General features: G+C 46.2%; 1 protein-coding gene across 1 annotated transcript in view; it reads left to right on the forward strand.

The window, feature by feature from the left end:
• CC2D1B (coiled-coil and C2 domain containing 1B) overlaps positions 1–27,013 on the forward strand; it is a 654,195-nt gene that overhangs the window by 136,009 nt on the left and 491,173 nt on the right. Inside the window, exons 8-10 of the mRNA XM_085602619.1 lie at positions 1,851–1,975; positions 13,560–13,635; positions 22,961–23,071. Of these exons, the coding sequence (XP_085458745.1) occupies positions 1,851–1,975; positions 13,560–13,635; positions 22,961–23,071 (312 nt within the window). The remainder of the gene's footprint in view (positions 1–1,850; positions 1,976–13,559; positions 13,636–22,960; positions 23,072–27,013) is intronic.

The raw sequence follows: 27,013 nt of genomic DNA on the forward strand, positions 1-27,013 counted from the left end.
GATCCCAATCGATACAAATCCCAAAAGTAATGGAGAACATTTTGGCAATATACGCCACAGGGCATGAATTGACAGCAGCCATCCCACTAACATACAAGTGTGTAGAACCCTGAGGCATCCGGGGACCATAAACGAAAGGCCAACAAGTGTTATGCACGCAACTGCTTTTGATACACGCATTGTTCGATCATGTTCCTACTGTTCTGCAATCTGGAGGGTACTTTTATATTAGTCATAGTGATGTATTTTGCACACTTCTGGGTCATCTTATTGGGAACAATGATGGACTCTTGTGTTGTGATCTATTCCACATCAGCCCTGGGCCTGAGAAAGGTCTTCTTCCTCTTGATCATTCCGGTCTTGCTGATTTGATTTGTGTACTTGGAAATATGTCCCAACAAGTCTTGAAGGCCTCAAATGTGAACTAAAAAATATGTACTTTCCCATCGATCTCAACACATAGTTTCTCGTAGGATATAACATACTTAGTGCAAAGCGTATGTTTCAGGGTTAAGAACTTGTGCCTAGTCTCTTGCAATGTACGTGTAAACTCTGGGTAGATTGAGATGTTCAACCCCGGATATTGCAGCACATCCTGTTCATAAGCCAGTCTGAGAACTGTACCCGATCACAAATGTTAATGATCCAAACATCTGGAAATAATCGTAACAGTTTATCATAATTTGGGAACAAAAGAAAAATGATTTAATGATTGCTACACCACAGTTTGTTCAACTGGAACCATCAGGATGAAAAATGTAATAATAATATAGACTAAAACGTCTATAATGTTCCCAGAATAGTTATTAAACCTGGTGTGTTTAAGATGTAAGCCATTGAGGTTATGCAATATAAAAGTGACAGTCATCACTGCTTTGCACATCACAGTAGAGTGATAGTATATGTAAGGACAAAACATACATAATGATCCCTGAATATTTATTAACCCTGGTCTGTGTAAGATGTATGTTGTTATGGGTATGCAATATAAAACTGGTAGTCACCTCTGATTTCTACATCACAGTAAAGTGATAGTTCAGCAAAGAACACATCATTGCAAAGTTGGATGTCTCGCACCTGCTCCAAAAACAACTAGCAACAGTAGATTACATCAATTAATGTGCCTGGTCCTTTTACATGTCAGTTCAAAGTTTGACCAAATTACAGAAGGCCTCATATTGCAAATTCTAGATTTGAGTTATGTCTGCAGAATTAAAGTAGTTGGTAAATATCTGTCTTGTGACAAAGCCTTTGCAGACCTAGGACCAACACTTTCAAATTCAACCCTACCAAAGACTCCCTGGGCATCCCTTCCTGTGAATGTCACGATCCATGTTTACCCCTTAAGTGCTAGTTGTCAATCAATAGTGCACATAAAGTGCTCACTCAGTCTTTCAGAATATGGATTCGTGTGTGGATGGCAGCAGGCAAAGCAGGGATGAATTGGCCTATCCCTCGATTGGAGACCAGAGGGAGAGACCTGACAAGTAAGTCAGAAGGTGAAGATGATGGCAACTTTAAGAGCACTTTTTCCTTCTTCGTGATCCTCAACAGATCAATTCCAGTTATCAGATGGCAGCATTAATAGTGACACAACACATAGGAGGGAGAGAGATGCATGTCCAAAGCAGTATCTTTTTCATTGATAATTTGCATAGTTGCAATCAAGACTGATGTTTATTGCATGTATCCAAATAGGGAGCACTTATGTACGCACAAACTTTCCAAATTTCCATCCTTTTCCAAATGTGGAATTTAGAAACATATGTGACAGGTCTACCTTTTCACAAGGCGTCTATTTCATGTTGATCGTTGGTAAAAAAGTTACCAGATTTTATTGTTGTTTGTAGATGACAGAAGTACAGATTCAAGAGCTCTTCTGGTTGCTAGACAGAAGGAATATAAGATGGCTGCACTGAAAGCTAAGCAACAAGGGAATATTGAAAAGGCTAAAGAGTATATGAAGACTGGCAAGGTATGTGGTATTCTGAAAGAATAAAGTAAATAAACACACTCCTCTTGTTTGTGTATCACCAATTTACTCTGCAGTCAAAAGTTAATCATTAATGATGCCAGCGGTTTAGGGTAGTGATCCAAACACCAACTTTCTCATTGGCTCAAAAATCCACTCGCATATCCAAGAAGTGAAATAATCTTAAGGCACTTGCTTACTTTTTATTTTTTATTTTTTTAAACTTGACTTTATACTCTTTCATTAACTATCTTTCCAAACAGTTCATTATGAAGTGTCCATCATCTGGATGCTGCATTGCTTAAAAGGCCAGTAGATGGAAAATGGAGATTAAAATAGACTGAGAACTGCAAGGTAAACAAACTGTTTCACTTATTCTTAATATGTAAATTTTTGTTTTGATTACTATTTGAGTAAAAGTTTGAAATTGTAGATTTACGACCACAGATTGGGCATTCGCAGAGTCAATTGTTTTGAAAGGTGATTGGTTAATGAGTTTAGATGACAAATTAATGTTGTTTCACTTAATGCATCGGTTTGTTAGGTGTTGGTCTATTTATAGTGGCCAAAATCCTGTGCTACGGCTTTTTAACTTTCCTCTAGTGAAGTCCTGAGTATGTTTTTCCTGAAACACACTTTGTTGGTGTGGAGCTTGATCTTGATGGGCACTTCATAATGAACTGTTTGGAAAGATTTTTAACTAAAGAGAATAAAGTGACCTTTTTTTCAAAACATTTTTTAAGCAAGCGCCTAAAGATTCTTTCATTTATCGCTTATGTGCTGTGAGTGGATTTGTGGCCCAATGAGAAAGTTGCTGTTTGGACAAATAAAGCAAGTATATATAGCAACTGTATATATTTATTTAGAAATGGTCATGGGTGACTTGTTTTACAGTTATAATTTGGCACTAAAAGACTGAACACAAATATTATTAATACACGCTTCTCAATTTTAAAAGCTGTTCAAAGACAACCTTGGGACATATTTTTTTCTGCAATTGCCTCCCTTGCTCAACAGCCCTGAGACTTTTTTCTTTTTTTTTTTTTGATAACCAAGTTTTGATTTTGTGAAAAACCTACAAGAGAGAACAATACCAGCATTGTGTACAGTTATCAGTGCAAAGCAAAACTGAAATAGTAGTACACCAGCATACATGAGTTGATGGGCAAGGAGAAGACATCACTGCACCCATCCCAGTCCTCGGTTGTTCAGCAAAAGTATCAATCCTCTGTCAGCCCGTCCCATTTGCCCCACATTCTGCAAAACTTTTTTGGACATCCACAGGGGTCGTTCCTGTGCAGCGCACCAATCCACCCCCCCTGCGCCAACGTGCCATGGTGGGAGCAGCCGAGTTCAGCCAGTTGGCTGCAATGTTCCTCTTAGCCACCATCAGTGCCGTATTTATAAATAGTTTTTTAGCTCTGAAGCCATCCAACCCCTCTGCGATACCCAGAAGCACATTCATGTGGTCAAGGGGGACGTCCCAGCCCAGAACCTCCTTAAGCTCCCCTGTCACTGATTCCCAGTAGCGCGTGATTGCGAAGCAAAGCCATACCATGTGATAAAAATCGGCTTGTGGGTGGTTGCAGCGGGGACAGGAAGCATCGGGCCGGAGCCCAGCGCGGTGGAGGTGCAGCGGTGTGAGGTAGGCAGCATGGAGGTAATACACTTGAACTAGGCGGAGCCTTGCCGAGGCTGTGACTGTTTTGGGAGCCATCAATACCTCCCTCCAATCGGCATCGTCCAAGGACCCGAGCCACCCCTCCCATCTGTCCCTGAATTGTAATAGTGTGTTGGGGGTGTTGATGGTAAGGTAGTGATAAATACGGGAGATCCCCTCCCCCCCCCTTCCCCAAGTTACCGGTCATGATCTGAGCGTGGCGTAACTGCAGGTAATGATAAAACTGGGAAGTGTGAAGGGAGTACCGGGTCTGCAAATCTTGAATGGTGCATATGTTGTTCCCACCCCAGACATCCCCCAGTTGGGAAATCCCAATGAGATCCCGTGCCCTAAAACCAGAGAGGTTGGTGCCCCACCACAGTGGGGTATATTGGGTCAATTTAGCTGACCAGCAGGTATGGCGCAAAGATGCCCCCCAGGCCAAAAGCACCTCACGTGTGACCGCAAGCAGAGTTTGGGAAATGGGTGTGCAGTTCCAAGCGCTATGCAAGGTGAGGAGCCGAGTAGCTAAATAGTAAAGATACAAATTCGTCATCCCCAGTCTGCCATCGGAGGGTGGGATCCGGCACTGGGCGAGGGCCAGCCGAGGCCTTCGATCTCCCCACAAGAACTTGGTGGCCAAGCTGTCCATCTCTCAGAACCACGAATGTGAGGAGAGGTCTGAGTTCTGGATCATGTAAAGGAATCTGGGCAGAACAATCATTTTGAATAGAGCTATTCTGCCCATGGGGTTCAACGGCAGCGCCTGCCATTTGAGGAGATCAGCACAAACTTTTTCACTAGCGGGGTTACGTTGAGTGACCAAGTGAGGTCGGGGAGGAGGGTGACCCAGATCCGCAGGTATTTAAAGGACTGTCGCCGAAGAGGTATTGACGACTGCCAATCAAAGCACTCTCGAGAGAGGTTAAGGGGGACCAGGACAGATTTAGCCGAGTTCAATCGAAGACCGGAGGTTTGTTCGAAAAGACTTGGGGCCCGGAGACACCGGGGTCCCGACTGAGCTGGGTCTGCTAAAAATAGCAGAACGTCATCTGCGTAGAGGGTGATCTTGTCCTCCTCTAAGCCTGGCCATCTCCACCCCGTGATGAGCTTGTCGGATCAGACAAGACTTGCAAAAGGCTCCATCGCCAATGCAAAGAGGAGGGGCGAGAGGGGGCATCCCTGCCTCGTGCCTCTCCCAATGGGAAAGGGGCACGACAGAGCTCCGTTGATTAGTACCTGGGCCCGCAGCTGACAGTATAACGTCTTGACTAGGCTGCGGAAGGGAGCACCAAACCCCATTTCTGTCAACACTGCCTCTAGGTATCGCCTATCCACCGAATCAAATGCTTTCTCGAAATGCACGAGAAGAAGGGATAAATATGGGGTCAGCTGTTGTCAGTTTGCTAAAGCAAGGTGGAGGCGTCTAAGGCAGTGTCTGGTTCCCCGGAGGGGCATAAATCGTCACTGGTCGGGGTGGACCAGTTTGTCCAGGTATGGTCTTATGCGGTTGGCTAAGACGCAGTCAAATATTTTGAGCTCCGAATTAATAAGAGAGATGGGGCGGTAGTCGGGGCAGTGGTTTGAGGGAGGCTGAGACTTGGGGATCACCACGATGGTGGCCGTGTCCGTCTCGGGACGGAATGAGCCATGATCAGCCGCCTCCTGATGTATGTCTAGGAGGTGGGTGACCAGCGTATCCCGGTAGGACGCGTAAAACTCCTGCGGGAGTCCGTCTGCCCCGGTGTCTTACCAGCGGCCATGCGTTATATGGCATCGTTGACCTCCTCTGGGGTGACTGGGAAGTCCAGCGCTTCCGCCTCAGATTCGCTGAGTCACAGAAGAGGGAACCATTCGTGCTGAAGGAGCTCCGGGTGTGAGAGACTGGGAGGCTGTGCAGAATAGTGGCGTAGTATGTGGCAAAGCAGTGGGCCACCGCCACCGGTGCTCGCTGGATCACTCATTCCGAGTCAATCACCTCGGGAATGATACGATTGGCCATGGGGTATGTGGCCAAACGGTGGAGGAGTTTCCCATTTTTATCTCCCCACCTGTATACTCGTGCCAGGGAGGATCGCCAGAGCAGCTTGGCGGCTTCCGGGGAGGCCTGCTTAATCTCGTCCCTCAGAAACGCTAGTTTCCTATGTTGGGCTTCAGTTCTCTCCTCTGGAGGGTGAGCCTCAATTAGGACAGCATACAGTGTGAGCTGCCCCTTGGCGAAGCCCCGGATAGTGGCCTTACCAGCCTGCCATAGGGTGCCAGGAGAGGGAACCGAGCCCTGATTAGTGGTAAAGTACGGCGAAGCTCATCGCCCACTTGGTCCCTGAATTCCTTGTCCTGGAGAAACCAGACGTTTAACCGCCAAATCTGGCGCAAAGATTCAGGGAGGTTGCCCATCCGTATCACCACTAGAGTGGTCCGATAAACCTCTGGGGAGGATGGCGATATCCTGAATTGCTCGGAAGTCCAGGGCCGGCATGAAAACGTAATCTAATCGTGCATGCGTGTGATGTGATGCCGATGTGTGGGTGTACAGTCTGGTCGTCGGGTGCCAAAGTCTCCAAACATCCCCGAAACCTAGAGTGGCAGCCCAGTTTGACAGGAGATTGGAGCGAGCGATTCTAGAGGTTGAGGGGGCCCTAGCTGTGTCAAGGTTGGGGTCCATAACTGCATTGAAATCTCCCCCAATGACAGGGTCATCCCCTGGGGTTAAGCAGCAACCAGGGCGGTGAGACGCTGAAGTGTGGAGGGCAGCGCGGGGGGTGGGGGGGGTACTGAGAGCAGGTTTAGAGGCCGGTCCCCAAGGCTCTCCTCCAAGATGACGAAGCAGTCCTCAGGGTCGTGGGTCACCCTACGCACCACGTATGGAAGGGCACGACGCACCAGGACAGCCACCCCTCTCGATCCTCGATTTCCTACCGGGTGGGTTTCTTGGAGCAACAATATGTCTACGGTGTGATGCTGGGCATATCGTAGGACTGCTGTGAGCTTGACCTTATCTAGCAGGCCATTAACATTCCAGTACATTATGTGGAGCGACGCCACCCCGGCATAGTTGTCAGACATAGGGAAAGCGGGCAAATGATCAGACACCCAGTGTGGGTGTTAGGTGTGGGCAAAGTGGTGAACTTGCACGAGGTAGTGGGTGCAACTCTATAGTGCTGGTTTTTGACACGCTTTCTCTAAAGCTTGAAAGGAATGCTAAACCGGGACAATGGTTTCCCCCCCCCCTCCTATACTTCAGGAATGGAAGCATCTGTTACCCTAACTAGGAAACACAAAGAAAGACCAAACTAAAACGCTTGGTAGTGGGGAATCGTGGAGGACCCCTCCTCATAGCAGGATGTTCATTAGCAATGTCCATCGGGAAATAGCGTATTACAAGTTGAAGCGCAGCCACAGGGTTGCAGAACTGGCTGTGGCCGGAAGATCGTAGCAGGCTCAAGAAGGCCCGTGGGATGAATCGGGCTACGGGAGAGGTCCGTGTCTGCCAGGGCCAACAGCGATGGGTGGGGTGAGGCGTTCCCAGGATCCGACCCACTGCTGAGTCCGAACGGGCTCGTCTCTGGCCCCGTCTCCTTTGTGAGCGGTTACGCTGTGGTTGTGGGGCAGGCATGCCTCGGCGGGAACCTCGGGCCTCACCCCGGGGTGATGGACTTCGGGCGCTGAGTCTTATGGGGCGCTCCTCCGTTACCCATGCCCAGGCCTCCTCAGGGAAATCAAATAAAAGGGTCTTGTTCTGAAACACAACCTGGAGGCGGGCCGAAAAGAGTAGCCTGTACTGGAGGTTGAGGGCACGCATCTTTTGTTTAACCTCACCAAACGAGCGATGTTGGCCCTGGACCTCTTGAGTGTAGTCTGGGAAGACCTTGATCGTCTGACCTTCATATTGGAGGCGTTGTTACTTGCGGGCTTCGGCCAGAATGGAGTCCCGGCCCCTAAAATTGAGGATCCGCATTATTATCGACCTATGGGGTGCGCCCGGTGGTTGTTTGGGCGCAAGAGAGCGATGTGCTCGCTCCACTGTGAACCACTGGGAGAGGGAACCCTCAGGCATCCACGAGTGTAGCCAACTTTCTGTGAAGTCAGCTGCCCGGCCCTGTTCTGCACCTTCCGGAAACCCCACCAGATGGAGGTTGTTTCGCCGGGACCTGTTTTCGGCATCTTCGGCCTGTCGGTGGAGCTCTTGGGTATGAGTCTGGAGGCGAGCAACCTGGTCTTTGAGTTGGTGGACATCATCCTCTACGTGGGTATACGGGATTCCGTTTCCTTAATCCGGGACGTAGCATTGCGGAGGTCTTGCCGGATAAGGGTCAGGTCGATCCGGACTTCAGCAATCTTGCTCTCCACCGAGGATTGCGAGGTATGTATGGCTTGCAGGATAGTGGTCAAGTCTGTAGCGGAGGGGGTGTTCTTATCCGCGGTTCCTCCAGTCGCCCCAAGGTCCGTGGTTGTGAACCTTTCCTTTTTGGTCTGCGTGGCGGGGGTTTTTAGGACCCGATCTCTACCCATGATTGTCACTGAGCAGGGCTGGAGGTCCAAGCGGCCCTCTGGCAGTCAGGTGGGGGGGAGAAGCAGAAGAGGAGGATGTGAGAAGAGGGGAGGGTGGCCATCTGCTCCCCTGCCACCCGACCGACGGCCGAGACTCGCCCCAAGCAGAGCCCCTCAGGCCCTCGTTCGAGAACCCAGGCGTAGAGACCTCTGAAGCCGGCCAGAGCAGGATGAGTGGCAACAATGGTGGCCAGAGGAGAGGTAGGGCCCGCGCCACCCGATGTGATGGCTGAACCCCTCCAGGAGGTACCTGCCCGCTGCAAGGCCTCAGTCGCACACCACCGGTTCCGCAGTAGCCACAGGGGAGGGGGGGGTGAGCCACCAGCCCCTCGCCGCTGTCCGAGTTAACAGGTCACAGGAGTTTGGCCCTCGGACCCCACGCCAGTCAAGGGGTGCAGCCAATCCTACTCCTGTCTCCGGTGGCCAACACCGGCAGCAGCATCACAGGAGCCGGACCCCTGAGGTCAACAGCAGGGGCCCCTGGAATGGAGGGCCGACAATAAGCTGCCGGGAGCCGCAGGAGCAAGTCAGAGGGGGGGGGGGGGGAGGGTGCGGTGGAGGAGGCCCTCTCCCAGGACCCCACTCCACTTGCGGCCGGTTCCACCTCCCCCTATGTGGTCTCTCGCGCCAGAAGTATCTTCAGGGCCTCCAGGTCAACAGTGTGGACTTGGGCTATGGGGCCCGGTGGGGACCAGACCGGCACCACGGAATCAGGGCAGGTGAGAGCGAGTGGTGGAGGGGGCCCTGGACCCCGCGCTGCACGACCAAGCAGCCAATTCCACCCTCCCAGCAGGCAGCCCAGAGCGTGCAGGGGGGCACCTCGCAGCGCAGTCCCAGCCCCCCCCTACCGCCAGCCAGGGCACTCCCCAGAGCTTCGGAGCCTTTGCACTCTGGATCCCGGACGGCCGCAGATCATCTTGCAGCCGGATCCTGGCTGATGGCAGTCTACGTCCCCGCCACCCGAAATGGCGGCCGGCACCACAGCTTTGCCGCAAGGGAGCCAACGGACCTGTCTCGGTTGTCTCAGGCCGCCTCAGCCCGCACACGGAGCCTCGGACCAGGGAGGCTGGGCCCCACGCCGGGAGCGGTGCAGGGAAGTGCCAGCAATAGGCCGCCAAGTCAGTCTTGGCCGACCGGGAGAGGGAGCTTCAAGCGGGCATCAGGTGGCGGCTCACCCAGGGAGGTCCACGGTCTACCTTCTACGGGTGCCTCGCCATATTTCCACAGGCCACCCCTGCGATCCCGGTCACGATGGTGCGAACCTGGGCTGCACACCTCCGGTGAGTTCATGTGCCGCGAGTCAAGGCACGGAGGCTGCCATCTTGTGAGCGAGGGCACCCTGCTGGCGTGTCAAGCTCAGAAACGCAGGGTCACGGGGAGCCCCGCAGCTAGAAATTTATGCCAGCAGTTGTAGTGATGGATTGGCAGCGAGTTGTAAGGCTGAATGACTGCAGAGACAGGCGGATCTTGGGCGGATGTCGGAGGGGTCCAGGAGCACTCCTAGAGTGCGACCGCCATCCTGACGCGCCAAGCCACCAGACTTTTCTTTTTTGTCACTAATGTTTTATGTTCAGTTAAAAAAAAAAACTGTGTTCACTGAGCAACACAATCCCATCTTTTCCAACGTTGGATTTCCAACATTAACATTCTAGGCAAAGAGGTCTAAAAAGCCACATTACTCTGCCAGATGGTTGACAAAGTTTACTAGCGTACATTCCCTAATTTCACTATTTGTTGTGTTATAGGTGACAGGGTCTTGTGAGGCTGGAGTGGCCTTGCGTTAAGTATTTGTTTTAAGAATGTTAATACCGCAAGTCCCACTGTAATTAAGATGAGAGCATGTTGTTCATGGAACTAAACTTTTTGAGCGCTGAGGAAAAATAAATGTTTACTGGAATCACATCGTAAATGTAACCGTTCAGAAGATGTCACACCAACTGATCAAATTAGTATTACATATCCCTAAATCCTTCACTATACTGCTCGCACACCCATTTAACCAGAGAGGGTCAGGGCACCCAAAGACTTAAATCGTCCACTGTCCCCCAAATCGTTTATTTTGTTTTTTGGGTTTCAGGATCCCCCAGCACGATGCTAACCTTCCCCTGTGACCATGTAATTGTGGTATTGCCTGGCATACCGGGCCAAAGCCAGCTCCATTGACTTGTATGTAACACAGAGGAATTCTGAGGGTGCGTGCAAGGCACCTTTAGATGGCGTACTGCATATAGGTCCAGAGACCAATTTATATCCTCTTCTCTGTGTACATTGAAGGGTTGTGCGGGTCATATGCTATTCTTGTTCCTGATAATGGGCAAGTGCAAGACTAAACCTCTGAACAATTGCAGAAGAAAAAAACAGCACTGCATCAATAGTCTTAAGTACAAAATGCCCAGTTACAAGAAATAGTATCATCTACCTCACTGTTCTGATCAGCTTTGAACTATGTCAACAGACCCAAAGTGATTGATCATAATAGAAATGGGGATGGAGGCCCAACAGTTAAGCTCCTTAAAAGTTTGCAGTCCCAGTTTAAGTTTGCTGTCTGGATGAATTGCAAAGTTTTTTTAATCCTTCATTGGGTTCAGAGGGTGACATCTAGTCCCATTGCTTTTTATTATGCTTGTAGGTTAATTTGGCATCTGAGGGAATGTTTCAGAATTGCCCCACTGTTGGCACCAGGCATCCCCCACTCTTAACTTTTTGCTTATAATGCCATGCTGCTCTTATGGGGAAAGTGTTCTGCAGTAACTTTAGGTGTACAGCATATGGACAATCTGTACCTGACAACAAATCTAGTTAGGTAAAATATCAGGTCTGTCGGCCTCTGCAATATTAAAACCAAGACATGCTTTTACATCTTTCTCCTCTTTAGGGTTGAGTATGGTATTGAAACCAATTAGGTCCCCTTGCTGACCACAAGAGGCAGCTACTTCCACCTCTTGTATATCTTATCCTTGTACAAAAGCAGAATTCCCAGCTTCATACACTTATGTCTGTTTTTTATTGATGTACCAAACCAAAAAATGTTGACTGTACCTTCTCTAATTATTGAGTGTTGAAATATACCTTCAGTCTCATCTAGATTGCCTTACCTCTTTGCACAGATGAAAATGTGTAGCCTCTCACAAGAGCACTTTGAAGCGGCTGGACCATGAGGTGTCTGCTGTTCAAACAAAATATGCTAATGTTGTTACTGAAAAATGCATTTGCTTTTCCATTTTAATAAATTATAAACCAATGCAAACAGTAGTGCATATGAATGAAGTGTTAAATGTAAATTAATTGGCTTTATTAGTGATAGATTCCCAATTGTCCGTAGCCTTTGTTTTACTCTTTCTCCAACTGTGGTAAATGTGCTTCCTGCGTCTTGCAGTGAATTATTAGAGGAAGACATTTACTTAAATCTCTGCTGCCAGAATGGCTTATGATTAGGGATTAATCATCATCCAAACACCATATATATTGAGTTTTAGGAAACGATCAAGGGACTGGGGGAACCCATACTCGAAACTAGAAACTTTTCTTTGAATGCCCTTCCTCAGCTTTGTAATTGTCATACTTGTATGCACAAACCTCAACACATACAGCAGTGCTATTCAGATGCCTTTAGGAGCTGAATTGTACCTCTTTAAATTTCTCCAACTACATCTAAGACAGGATAAACAATATTTTCTTGGTCGATCAGATTTGCCTCTAAACAAAAATGTAAATCACGAACTGTCGTCTTAGTTTGGTTATTGCTTGCATTGGCAGTTAGTACTAGAAAAAACATCTCTATAAATAACTTTGTCAGAATTTGGATCTATCCATGCACGAGTGCTTCCTCCGCAAGTGATTTCCACTCCTATATCTCTACTTCACCAGTCGCCAAACCAAGCTCCCGTTTCCACCTATCAGGCAAAACAAAGGAATTGGTTTCTCCATTGTTATCTTTTTTCCTTTGGCAGAAACACTTTCACTTTTACTGTCCCAACCATTTCCAAGAAGTTACTTTATTGTATTTGTTGGCCCGATTGTTTTTTTACGTTAAACTACCTCCCTCTACCATGAATGTTCTTTGCAATGAGCATAAAGCAGTGCACTACATACAACAAACAATTTGCTGGAGCTGACTCTCATAAGTTTTGCATCTGTTGTCTGTGGAATTAGCATTCAAAAGGGTCTTGCGTTTTCTGCAAGAAAATGTATCCGGTGTTGTTGTGAAGCACGCTGATGTTGATGCAAGTACTGAATATGACTTTGTCATTTGTAGATAAAGGGAATTCTGTACCGAACCAGTTATCTGATTCCACATTACCTATTGGTGTTGTCTACCAAGTTTCCTCCTTTGCTGTGAGGCTGTCTCTGCCTGTAAGCCCTGCTGTGCCTGGATTTGCAATTGTATCATGTAGAGAAAGAATTGAATTATACAGATTGGGGGCTCAGTGTACTGGTTGATATGTTCAAGCTTAGTTGGCCTGACAGGCTCAGAGCATCCTATCCATTTTCACGCTTCTGCCAGTGCCCTCCCACTTGAACTGTACAGCTCTCATACTGTGATCGAACCTGATAACTTATCTTTTGATAGGTTAAAGGAAGAAAAATGTGCTTGCCATTCCAATAGTATGGTCCAGGAAAAAGTCATATAATTTGATGTGGTATCATTGTGGTTTTTGACCGGTTCAATGATTCCCCTGCTCATTTAGGACAAGTGCATTACTTTTTGGTAGTGATTGAAATACCTTCATGGGTAATTGCTCAGAGGCTTATGTGATAATATATTGATGCCAACCAACAAATAGAAATTTACTTATCGCCATTTGACTTGTATATCTATATACACCCTAATAAAGTGGGCCTTTTGCCATGTGGCACAGGTTTATAAGACAATAATGCGGAAATGGTTATCTCGCCGGATGCTGTCTCAAGGTTTGTATAACTTCAGGGCAAGTTTAACAAGAGGGCCCTGGAAAAAGGGGTATCTCTCTCTCGGAACACGTAAACAAAACTGATTGTCTCTGTGCAGAGGCATAGCATGATGTTGTCCAATGGATTGTAAAATGTTGCTCTTTAAACTTTTGATTTTGGTTAATAAATAACGAGTTGAACTAAAACTTATCTTGTTGACATTTGGTGGAACTGAGTAAGTAACTGCCCAAGCCAGATATACTCACCATGTCACTACCGCAGTTCAGCACATGATCTCAGTAGGTTTTTCTGATATCCTCTTTTTCATTAGAGAGTCTTAATAGATAAAGTATTGGCGATTTTTAATGGATAGAATATAAGTGATAAACACTTCGACTTACAAACAAATCTGTTATATACATGATTGGTATACCGGGTTAATTCAACCTCATGAAAGTCAGAAACCTTTTCTCTTTTATACTTCAGAAATTTGATGTCATCATTGAAGCTTTAGACAATGGCCAACAAGTAGATCTCCGCAACATGCCTCCATCTCCAGAAGGTATGTTGGTCCTTCTTCGTGAACGATTGTCCACTTTTTTTATTTCTGTCCTATTCTCATATTCTCACTCATTATCGCTCTGTCACACTTTTTACCCTACTCATTCTCTGACTAGACGCTAATCTGTATACCTGTTTTCATCTTTTCTCCTTTAGTTTTATTTGTGGAATTAACTCACTCCTCGTGCACCTTTTATTTGTACCATTACCCATCTTTCTCACCAGTCTTAACTTGTTTTTTGGTGAGGTTTTGCATTTAAGTTGGCCATTAAAGACCTGGCTTAGGCCATTATGATATATTAATGACTCCCCTATACAGTAAAACATTAAGAAAATAAACTTGTTTGTCTCTGTTGCCTCAGTATTTCTAATGGTTGGTGATGACTATGCTAAAAAGATCGCTCTTGTTTGTGTGTCTTGAATCATGAAGTTCACTCTTTGTGTGTATTGTTTATTACCTTCATGCAGTCTTGAGCTGCGTTTTAAGCTTTCCACAAACAATGAATGAGTAATTGTGTTAAAGTGCTTAAGAAGTGACTTAAGACTTGTTTAAAATAACATTGATTCATTCTTTTTCCTGAAAGGTTAAAATACGTATGTTCAAGGCATGGGTGGTGTAGATACACATGCTGTGCATATTCCTGCCATTTAGTGTTGAGCCTGGATGTTTGCAAGTTGTTTTTCTTTGAAGAAGCCTTTCGAGTCACGAGGTACTGTGACTCCTCCTTTTGGCAATAATATGCATGGTCTTTGACTCCATTTTTGGATTTTCTTTCTGCTGTCCAGTTCAGACGTGTGCTCCTGTGCTCTGGATCGACATTGTCACAGTGCTCTTTTCTGTTCACATGGTTTCTTCTCTCTGTCCGTATTGTACTTCGATCGCAACTCCCTTACTTTCCATCTCGGGTTGACGTCTGAATATTTTGCTTGAGCGTGGTCTTGGTCGACCTCAGCCCCTCTGGGGCCTCTCCTGTAAGGGCCCACCACCATTTCGTCTCTCCACCATGCCTCAATGGTGATGGAAAAGATGCCTTTTTGATATTGTCCTCGCTTCCACGCGAAATATTGTCTGACTGAACTCCATCAGGTCTGCAATCTGTTCTTGTCACCGGAACCCAACGAGGTTTGCCTGCGACCCTTGCCATACCTTCCACTCCAAAAGACTCTTTGCGACTGTCATGCTTGTTGACTCGAGATATCAGGTAGGGGTGGAGACGACACCATAGTCCTCTGCGCTCCCGAGGGTGAACAGCACCCACAACCGTCGGTTGCGGATGAAGAGGCTATCTCTGCTGGAGAGTGTTCTGCCTCAGACCTGAAAATCAAGGACCTTCCACCAGCTTAGCAGTCTGTGAGTACAGCATCCCCTCCAGCTTGACACCGCTCTCATCCTGAGTACCCTTCATCCAAAGGGTACACAGCCACTCTGGAACATCAGATAGGTTTTCGGACCACAACTGCCTTTGGGTCATGGTTGGTGACAAACCGCTTCCGCACCCTGCCCAGCTCGGTGCCGAAGAAGCCTTCTAGACTGACTGCTTTGGCGCTGCCACTCTGACACCAAGCCGACCCTTGGCACCAACCACATCTGCCTCAGCACCAAATGGAACCTTGCATCCAAAACCAAAGACACCCTCGGAGTCCAAGACTTTGGTGTCGACCAGCCAGACCAACACCAGCGCAGTCAAGCTCATTTTCAATAAGATGCAGGAGCAGCTCGACCCAAGACAGAAATACCGTGTCATCCACCCCCACAGAGGCTGTATCCTTGCCCAACATTCAGGCCCTGCTGCTCCACCCTCAAAGTCCGCTATCCTTCGAGGAGGCCTTGGACATTCCGGTTCCAGCAAAAAACAAGAATGTGTATAAGGGTACCAGATCCTTATCCCATGCACCTCTCTCTGCTCCTAAGTGTCAGCCTAAGCCCTCCACACCTGCTTCTCCAGGGGACTCCCTTGACATCACACCCCAGGGTTCTCCACACTCTGACATGGGTGGGCGTGTGGCGGGGGGATAAAGCACTTGACATTCTCCCACAGGGTGACCCATGGGACTCCTGCAATGTAGACTCACCAGGGGACACAGACCAAGCCCTCCCCTACGCATGATTCTATATCCTTTCAGGAACTCATTGGTAGGGCTGCCTCCTTTCATAATGTGGAACTCCACACTGAGCATTTAGTTGAGGACTTCCTCTTCGAAACCCTCTCCTCCACCCTCTCATCCACTCTCTGCTCCACTCAGTGCCTCCCATGCTCAAGGGCATGTTACGTCACACCCCTGAAATTTTTAAAGACACTGGTCCGGCTAGGCTAGAGTTATAACACCTAGAGTGGATATAAAATATAAAACCTCTCCTTCTGACTCCATCTATATTATTGGTCAGCTTCCACCCGACTCTCTAGTAGTCACCACTGCCCGTAAGCGAGCCAACTTCCAGACCAAAGGGGATGCCCCGCCACTAGATAAGGAAAGCAAATGCATAGTTCCGGCAGGAAGACTGGTCGCCACACAATCGGCCAGCCACTGGCGCATTGCTAATAGAGTCTGCTTTCTTGCAAGGCAAGATCATGCCCACTGGGTCGAAATGGAGGAGCTCCTCCAATACCTCTCTCAAGAGCATAGAAAACAGTGTCAATAGATAGTTTCTGAGGTCAAACGGATTTCCAACACTTCTATTCGCTGTTACCAGAGACGTAAATTCTAGCATTCTGCTGCGCAGACACGCATGGCTCTTTTTCTCTTACTTTAAGCCAGAAGTTCAGCAGAACTCGCTGAACATGCCTTTTGATGGTGAGCGCCTCCTTGGTCCACAAGTGGTTTAAGCTTTTGAAAAAAATCTAAAACGATACAGAGACAGCCAAAGCGATGAGGGCACATCCATTTCCCGCAGCTTCTTTCGCCGTTTTTAAAAACCTACTCCTCAGCTTCACCATCCAGATTGAAATGAAAGCCCTTTACCTCTCAGTTAGTTACTCAAATCATTCAGTTTAATGACCATGTTTCAATTTAATGTGTGTTAATACATTATTTATATTATTTTTAAGGCAACAAATGTTTTGAGAGCAGTATTACAGCTGTGAAACAAAAGCTCCATCTTTTCTAGCATCACAAGAGTTTGCACCTAGTGTTGGCATTATCAAAATCTACTAGTCCAGTGTTCCTCATTCTGCTCTGGGGCTCTCATTATTAGTATCCCATGCAGGTTGCTGACTCTAAAGAAATCATTCTTATGAACAAGCGGTTTCAGTGCTGGACTGGAAAGTAAGCAAGCTGAAATTAATAATAATAGTGTTCTGCAAATCTTTTAATGTTTTCTCAGATATCTGTTTATTGTTTTATGAGACCAAAACGCTTGTAAAATAAAAAGGCAATTCATAACACTAGTACATTATTTCCATGAATCATATCAATGCTCTTTAATATATCCAATACATCAGTGAGGCAGAGGATACAAAATCATCAAAGTGTGAATAGGACAGGACATAACGGACACATAAACTAATTTTCCTGCCACACTTCATGATCGTCTTACTCTTTGACATTATTAACGTATGCCAGGCTGAAAACAGGAGCTCTTTGGGACTCTTAAAAAGGGGAATCGCGCATGGGGGTGCTCTGATTAATGAGATTCTACCTAAACAAGCCCATTGCTCTCCTATGTGAATGACACATTGCACTGGGGCCTCCATGGTTCTAAGGCCTCCAAGAGGGGCTTCCATAAATGCTTCTTTTTCATATTCGCTGTTGACCTTGCTAGATACTTTCTCCATTGCTAATAAGATCTATGATACCACTGGGAGCTCTGAGTTTTGTCCACCTTCCTCTAATTAAAAGCATATGCCTCTTTATTTTGGATAGAACCTCACAGTCCTCCGGTCTAACTCATAGGAGCAACACTCCCCGTTCAGTTGGTAATGGGAAACCTAAGACCCCTTTGAAAAACTTTGCATCTCCTCCCAAAATGTCTGAGTTTGGGGCACTCCTGCCAAATATGTAAAGTGATGCTCTGATATTCCCACACTCCCACCAACTGTTTTGGCTAAGTGTATGATACATTTGATGGAGGTGGGGCGGCGTCAAATACCATGCATACTTGACTTTAAAATAGATTTCTCAACATCTAGGCAAGGCTTTCGGAGCATGTGTTTCTCTGTGAAGTAATTCCCATTGTTTCTTAACTATGCGTTTCTGAAGGGCTCTCCCCCACTCTAACATATATTGCCATAGTTTCTGTATTTCTGAGTCAGCACGGTGTAAAGTTAAGAGACAACGCCACTTAAACCTATTCTGTTAGGCAGTTGTGCCTCAAATGGTATGCGGTCTCTGCTTGTTTCACTGTATGTTGTAGGACCCATTTCCTGATCTAGGCATATCATAATCTTTCCCCTATCCAAATTGAATTCCTCTTTACATAGGAGAAATGACTTGACGTGTTGATTGGAACATATCCCATATCATTCTGCATTTTTCTGTCCTCCATTTATAAAAAAGCTTGTTCCTGCACTGCGGGTGAAAAATCTGATTTGAAGTGAATTGGGGTGTAGGGCGAGCGGTAAGTGGTTAGCCCTATTTTCATGTTGATCTCATCCCATATGCACAATGTGGGATTCATTGGTTTGCATTTAAAGGAATTAGCTTCTTTTTCAGCCAAATAGTATCCCAGTCTATCTTTACCCACGGTTTATCAAAGTCCCCTCTGGACCATTTTACTGATATTTGCAGCTTGGCCACTGCATACTACAGGCATATATCAGGAAGATCCACTTTTCCCTGCTCTCTAGACTGATGTAGAAGTGTCAGTAAGATCCTAAGTCAGGGGTCTCCAGCTTTTTCTGAAGTGAGAGCTACTTCTGAGCAGTGAAAATCATGAGCTACTGAAGGCCAGGCAACTCAAGCATTGTTACCAGACACCCTAACCCCAGCTTCATTGACTTTAAGCCTGATGCCCTTAGAGCCAGATACTATGCTATGGTTTGAACAAAATACTTTAGCTAGGGGCACTATGACAGAACTGCTATGTCTGTCAGTGAGCATGGACTTTGGGGATGTATGAACTTATACGTATTAATGGGATACATTTGTATGGGTGTTGAGAGCCTGTGTCATATGTACATACAGCACAGGACATACCTTTCGCCATGTGTGGCACCGTTACATGTATAACACAAACATACAACCATTTTATTTTTTTAAATGGGAGAAATATAAATTGCAGAAAAATGTTTTGAACATTTTTTCAAAATATGGAACATTTTCTGCACTTTAAATTTCTCTCATTGAAAAAGAAATGACTATATTTTTCAATTATAAATATGGCATAGTGTCTACTGGCCACTGGGGGCAAGAGGCCTGCTGTTTGTAAATGCAATACTTTAAAACGGGAGAAAATTAAATTGAGGAGTTAACTTAATCATTGACACAACTTTTAATTTGAATTTTCTCCCATTTAAAAGCATTCAGAAACCTAATGTTGTTCATAGTTCCAATATTGAGTTGACCAGGGCTTTTATTTAAGAGTGAGATACCTTAGTGCTTCAGCTGTTCATCTTTGCAATCCAGCCTCAGTGTGGGTCATAAATCTGACTAAGCACTGCTCATTATCTGGCAATGCTATCTGCAGCCTGAAGAAGATAATGTAAAATAAACCCAGCCTTCCCTTAACTTTTAAAGGAAAATATGACCTTGTGATTACTTAAAAATGAACTCAAGGCTGTCAGCTACTCTGAAGATGTCTAGGAGCTTCTGGTAGCTCCTGATGAACTTGTTGGAGACACCTGTCCTAGGTTTATTTCATCCCCATATGAAATCTAGTATTTCTCCAACTGTTTCATATAAGGCCTGTCACTGACAACTGTCCATGCCTGCCTGGATCATAGAAAGTAGATGCAGTACGATAGTCATTTTTACTACATTCATTTTCCCAGCCCAAGACAAAAACATCCTAGACCTTTCGCAAAACCCGTTTCTAAATTCATCAACCAAAGGCAGATAGTTTAAACAAAACATATCTGTTATTTTTGCTCCAGTCTTAACACACATGTATCCGACATAGCTTTTGGCCCATTGAAAGAAATGTAATTTTTACAATTGCTGTATCAGCTCAGAGGGGGGTGACAAATTCAAAATGTTTGATTTGTCAAAATGTATTTTATAGTCTGAAACTTCCTCATAATGTTAAAATTGTGGGGTAATCACTTGAAGAGGCATCGCCACCTCTGTCAAGGAGAGCAGGATATCATTCGCAAATAGTCTATTGTTATGTTCCATACTCACAAATGTAATTCCTTTAATATCAATGGATTTCTGAACCTTGGAAGCATTGGGGATCAATTACGAGAGCAAAGAGCCCGAGGGACAGAGGTCACTCTGTGTAATACAAAGGGGAGTTAAAGTTGACCAGCACTATTCTAGCTGTGGGGCCACTATAATTAGCAAACCTATTTCTGTATCTGGACCTAGAGCCCATCGCCTCCATGACCAGGTCTAAAAATTACCAATCCACCCAGTCAAATAACTTTTCTACGTGTAGGGTCAGCAGTATAGCTGGAAGATGTTTCTACTCAACCTTTTGGAACAGGTAGATCACTCTTCTAATATTATCATGAAGCCTGTCTATTTTTTTATGAAGCCACACTGATCTGAATCAACCAGTTTTATTAGAATATCGCTGCGGTGGGTAGCCAAAATATTAGTATAAAGCTTTGCATGCAGATTAATGAGGGCAGCCGCTCCGTACAAGGCACAGAGTTTCACATCTTTTCCAGGCTTTGCAATTATTGTAATGATTTCCTCTACCATACATCTGGGAATGGCATGAATTTCCAAATAGTTATTAAAAACGTTAGTCAATTTAGGAATCAACTTGCTGGCGTATGTTTTGTAAAATATTCTGATAAATCCATCTGGGTCGGGTGTCTTATTGCTTTTAATACATTTTATTACTCTAATGGGAAGTTCCAGTTTGGCTTTTTGTTCTCTTGTGAAACGGTAGGTTTGCCTGGGTCAAATAGCCCTTTTGCTCTGTCTGTAGGCAGGTTTCTTTAGAATATAATTTGGAATACAGTTTACAAAATTGTTATAATAAAGCATCTTTTGTTAGAAGCCACAATACATTCTCCATCTTGTCGACCTCTATAACTTGGGACATAAGGAAATGAATCACCAAAACATAGTTTATTCTTGATTGTGTGCGATGAACATGTGAGTGAAAGGTGTACTACTGGTCTCATGTGTGTAGTTCTCTCTATACGTTTCTAAGGCCTATGTCCGCAATCTTCCATATTAGCTGCTTAGAAAATGTCTCCAATTCTCTATGACCCTTCGTGGTTCTATCCTTTTGGGACTGCCACGGTTATCCCCTCTTTCCACTCCTCTCAATGTGTCTAAAAAATACAATTTTATAATTTATTTGGGGGTGTAGATAGAGGAGAGTGTTATGAGGTTATTTTATATGGTGTCCATCACAGAATGTAGTGACCGTTCTTATCTACTTTTATGCCCTCTGGATCAAAGATCAAGTCTTTCTTCCTGAATATCACTACTCCATTAGGCTTATCTTTAGTGGTAAAAAAGGATACCTCAGGAAATGCCTTATTCCTCATTCTGTGCTGGTCTTTATTCAAGAGATGTGTATTTTGGAGGCATATGATATCAGGTCTGGCCTATCTAAGATATTTTCATATTGCCATCCTCTTAACAGTGCTGTCTAGCCCCTTAAGATTTCACCATAGTATCGAAATATTACACTATGTGACCTATTGCAGTAGTTGAATAGTGTAGGGGTAAAAAGTACTATTCTAACTCCAGTGAGTGCAACAGTAGGGTAAGTGTTGGATAGTGTAGGGGTACAAATAACTATTCTAACTCCAGTGAGTGCAACAGTAGGGTAAGTGTTGGATAGTGTAAGGGTACTATGCGTTGTAATGGTATGCATTGTAATGACTTGCGATGTAATGCCTGCGTTGTAGTGACATGTGTTGTAATGACATGCGTTGTAGTGACATGCGATGTAAAAGATGTTGCGATGTAATGACTGCTTTGTAAAGGTAGTGCGATGTAATGACTGCATTGTAAAGGCTGTTTCCCTTCTTTTATACCTCGGGGTTCCATACACAATCAATATGTTGTGAATACGATTAGGCAAATGAGCCTAGAACAATACCTGCATTTATGCAAAGTTGTTCTTTCGCCCAGGGATAAAGATGACCATGACTTTTACGCAGAGTATGTTCATGCTGTTATGTACGCCATGTGCAGAGATATTTTTCTAAGAAACCTCATGCATAATAAATGAGGCTAGTTTCCAGGAAACTGATCGACATTTATGCAGCACATAACTGGGTAAAAGGTCAGTGCTAGATCCGTTATGCAGAGCAAGGTAGGACAAATGTAGGTAAAATGCTGTGTAATGTAGCTACCTAGGCCTAGATTGGGGTACATTGGGGTTCATAACAAGAATCTGAGTGACTCTCCTTATTTCAGTGTTTGTAGGCAGCCTCTGTGGCTGAAATTGTGATCGGATTTAGTTGATTCACAACTGCATAGCTTGCCACCCAAGGGAAGCTTGTCCTCCCAATCTGCCGCCATAGCCATGCCCCTTGTTTTCATGTTTTCTAGCACTGTAAAGTAACAGTGTACATGGTACCACTTATCAACCTTGAAAAGATGAAGACTAAATCTTCTCTGCCTAAGGTTAGATATGTGGTCTGTAGATGGCCGCAGTGAACTCCAAACTGAAGAGCCATCTTGTCAACTTCAGTGGATTTACCAGCTATTCTGTAGGTAACAGGGTAACTAATTTTCATGGAGGAAACTGTTGGGAACTTACTGGCCACAAATGCAGAAACAGTGAAGTTAAGAAGAATCCAGTGTATAGCGCTTTACTTTGAATAATATCATAGCGCTTTACTTTGAATAACATCATTGTTTTTCACCACCAAGAGACCTACTGAGTAGGCAACTTGGATTCAAAACAACACAGCAACCAGATAGAGTTCTGAGGCCAGAAAGCATTAAACAACTTGAATCAGCGATGTGGCAGATTAGCTAATCCCTAAATCATGGTATGAGTCCAGCCGATAATTTATGTAGTATCTTGTACTCTAATGCCAAGCAATGTAAGGTGAAGCTGAACCGAACGACGACCAGAGATTACTCACTAGCTATGTTGAAGCCTATAGAACATGTCTAGACCACCCCATGGTTTGCTGCAGTGTAAGTTGCTTCCTTTGTGTTCACTCTGATGGCATGCACAGAGAGTTTGTGGGTATTCCCTGTATGACAGTGGGTATGGCACATAATTTTTCTCTGTCTTTCACTTTCAGAGACTGAAACTGTTGATAAGGCACAGAGTTTCTCTGCAAAGACAGAGGTTCCTTCTGAGGAACATGCACATCCTTCTGTAACAACCACCTCTTCAGGCCCTAAAGTATCAGGTAAAATGTATACATACTTTTAAAATGTAATCCTTTGAACTCATTTAAATAAACCAGGTGAATCTTTTTCATAATGAAAGTAAATAATGCAGTTTTGATACAACATTTGCACCTTTGGATATTAATGAAGTTAAGGATGGTACTGTTAAACAACTGGACCAAGACTCTACAGGAACGCCCACTCAACCACACCCGAAAACCTCGATGTCGAAACCAAGCTCTTCAATAAATGGCTCACTGACTGCGCCAACTGCACTGCTCCCACCAGAAACTAGACCTACAAAAGCAACAAATGACCCAGCTGGTACACGAACGACATGCCACTGCAAACAAGAGAAAATGAAGACTTGACAAAAACACCACCACAATATCCACATACATAGCAGCCCTCAACCTCTACTACCAACTACTACGAGATGCGGAGAAAAAAGCCCTAACTCTCTTACTTAAAGGCAGCTCCAACAGCGGCAAAGCACTCTTCACCATCGACAAGGAGTTCTCCAGTCCCGCAGCTGCCAACTATGACATCATCCCATCCCAAGCATTCTTCAACAACCTCTCAAACTTCTTCGGACAGTAGATTGCCAAGATTTACAACACATTCAACCCGCAGCATACCAATACTAATTCCCCCGACCAGCTTGACATCTCCTTCATCGCCAAACGGCAGCTAAGCCACTGGAAGCCCCCTCGCACCCATGTCCTCACTCATATACAACCTTCGAAGAACCATGATCTCCCCTGCGGTCACCGTTCATCAACACCTCCATAACCACTGCCACCTTCTCGTCTTTCTGGAAAATACTAGACGTCAACGCCCTATTGAAGAAACCAACAGCGGACCCAAACACCCTCAGAAGCTACAGACCCATCTTGCTCCGGTCTTTTCCGGCTAAAGTCATAGAGGAAGCTTTCAATATCTAACTTGCAAACCACCTAGAACTCATCAGCTCCTAGACAGCTCTCAATCAGGCTTTCGCACCATCCACAGCACAAAGACAGCCCTCATTGCGGCCACCGATGACATCAGAAGCATCCTCGACTGAAGAGAAACGGCCGCACTCATCCTCCTCGACCTCTCTGCAGCTTTTGATACGGTCTTTCACAGGGCACTCATCAAAAAGCTTCAGCACTTGTGTATATATGGAGTGGCCCTCGAGGGGGCGTGGCTACGGTGCGGTGCAAGATGGCTGCCTGCTAAAGGAGCTCCACAGGCCAGGCTATACAATACTGTTATTACCATCCTTGTACCCCATCTGAGCTCGCTGAAAGCACAAGTACTCCTGCCGCGGGGACATACCTGAGACATGCGGCTGTGATCTGCGGGCCCAAAATCCCAGGCATACCACCAACTTGGGAGATGGCGCAACGCGGTGAGGACGGAGGAAAAATGGCCGCCAGCGGTTGAGACATGGCCGGGCAAGAGGAATCTGAGCAGGAGACGAGCGGCGATCGTGGTGCTGTGGACTTGCCGGGTGTCGTGACAGGCTGAGATGGAGCAGGGGCCGGCGCTGGGCCGATTCACGCTCCTGTTGACACCTGCGAGGAGCTGCTGGAGAGTGGTGACTGGCGGCCATTGGAGGCGGTGGTCTGCGGTTGGGAACCGCTGAGATACTGTGCGGAGAGGCCGGTGGCGTTTACTGGTGCGGCTGAGGTCTCCCCCACCCGGAGTGCAACGGGACATGAGGTGAGAGTGGCGGGGCCTGGGTTTGTCTGGTGCTGGGCTGCCTGTCGCTGTGTGGCCCAGGCTCTCTATGGCTTTGCCTTGGGGGCCTGTGACTGACGCTGCGCCTGATTAGGCCTGTGCGGTGGCCCTGGGTCTGCCCTGCTCCCTCCACCCAAGGTGATCCTCGTTGGGCTGTTCAGTGGGGGGGCGTGACTGTGGGGGGACTGTGGGCACCGTCGGGCACTCCCTTTCTCAGTTAACGCGGGGGGCTGCTCTGGCGGTGTGTGAACCTTCCGGGTCTCCCCTTTCCCTGCCCTGCGGACCGGCCGGGATCTCCTGATTCCTCGGCAGATATAGTTGGAGAGCACTCTGGACGAGAGCACTAACTGGGATCCGGCGATTGTGACCATGAGGAGTGGCCTGTACATAATCTGATGCTGTGAGTCTATCTCCGGTGGCTGACAACTGTATGTTGGGTGATCCAGAGGGGTGGCCCAGTGTTGTCACCAGTCCCTTTTGTCTACTTCGGTGCTGTCCCCTCACACGTTAACCTGCTGCATCAGAGCTGCGTCATTTAACATCGCGACAAAGAGTAGGGGGCGTCCACTTCTGCCTTGGGAGTATTATTCAGGCTCAACTGATCTGAGGCAGACTTGGACCTACATCTGACGGCACAGCTTGTCACAGCGTGACACAACACACCACGGAATACGGCCGACTGCGCTGCCACTAACCCTTGACCTAAACAGCCCAAGATCCCATTCGAAAGTAAACGTCACACATGCACCGTGGATATAACGTCGGAGCTGGGTGCCGCTCCGGTCCCGCCAGATGCCACGGATGATTTGTAGGAAGACATGCTTTCCATATTGCTGGAGGTGTGCACTGGTCTCAAAACTATTGATAGCAAAATAGATGCTCTCACATCCAGCCTTGACGCAGGTAAGAAAAAGGTGGACACACACGAAACCAGACTGGATGTGTTGGAAAATAGGCTGTCTGATACTCAAGACTCCACAGCTGAAGAGCGCAAACACAGATCCTCAATATGGAGAAGGTGATGGAGGTCATAAGGTTGAAAAACGAAGATTTGGAAGCGCGCTCCAGACGGAACAACCTTCGCATAATTGGCCTTCCGGAATCGACAGCCATCACGTAAATGGAGCCCTTCATTGACAATCTTCTACGCAAGCTGTTTGGTCCGGTGCTATCCCCGGTCATGATAAGTTGAGAGGGCGCACCGGACACTGGGATCCGACCAGTGCCGGGCGCACCACCGCGCCCAATAATAGCACGCCTCCTCAACTACGCTGACAGGGACGCTATTCTCCGTGAGGCGAGGGTCAAGAGCCCCATCACTCATCAGGATAACAGCTTGTCCTTCTATCTGGATTACACCCCAACAGTACAGGTCGCACGCAGAGAATTTATGCCAGTGAAACGGATACTGCAGTCTGCCTCTTTTCCCTACGCAATGCTATACCCGGCTAAATGAAAAATTACCCACGATGGTCAAGTACACTTTTTTACAGACTCCAAGTCAGCTCTGAAGTTCATGAAACACATCTGTCCTCGTAAACCCTCGAAAGCCGTCTCAAAGAGTTTAACGACATCGCCATCTCTTAGTGATGCTGATCAATAACTGACTAACTTGACGAACATTATCGCTGTTTAATCACGTAACTGTACATGTGTACACCCCAGCCTATGTTACAAAAGTGAAGCCTGCGTTCTGGCTGCGGTGTTGTGCTGACGGAACCCTACAGTCAGTGCTAGACTATATTGGTTATGGATGTTTTTTTCTGGTATGTCTCCCTCACCAGGAATTGTAGAGCTAGGTGGTTATACTGATATTGCAGCCTGGCCCCCCCTGCTGTATGATAGGTGTTTGCTGTTGTCCATCCCCCCCACCCCCTCCCCCCAGGCGGTTAAGCCCCTATTTGTTTTTGTAGTTCTATATGAGGAGTGGGGAAAAATTGGGATGGGGAGGGATTTGTATTCTCGACCCATTTGGGAGGTTGGAGTGGGAGGGGGGTGGGCAAAAGGGAAACGTGCGTCAAATGCTGGCCAATGTATATATATTGACACAGAGAAGATTGACTACTGTGGTTGTATTGACACCATATCTGGGAACTGTGCATTTATTCCAGTGTACTATGACAGTCAACTATATGATTCAATTGTGAATTGCCATGCTTGGGGGCTAATGGGTGAGGATTAGAAGTTATTAACCTCGCCATGTTTTCGCATATTTCAACTACCATGGCATCCAGATC

The sequence above is a fragment of the Triturus cristatus genome, chromosome 4_2, assembly GCF_964204655.1.
Source record: "Triturus cristatus chromosome 4_2, aTriCri1.1, whole genome shotgun sequence".
In the NCBI taxonomy this organism is placed as follows: Eukaryota; Metazoa; Chordata; class Amphibia; order Caudata; family Salamandridae; genus Triturus; species Triturus cristatus.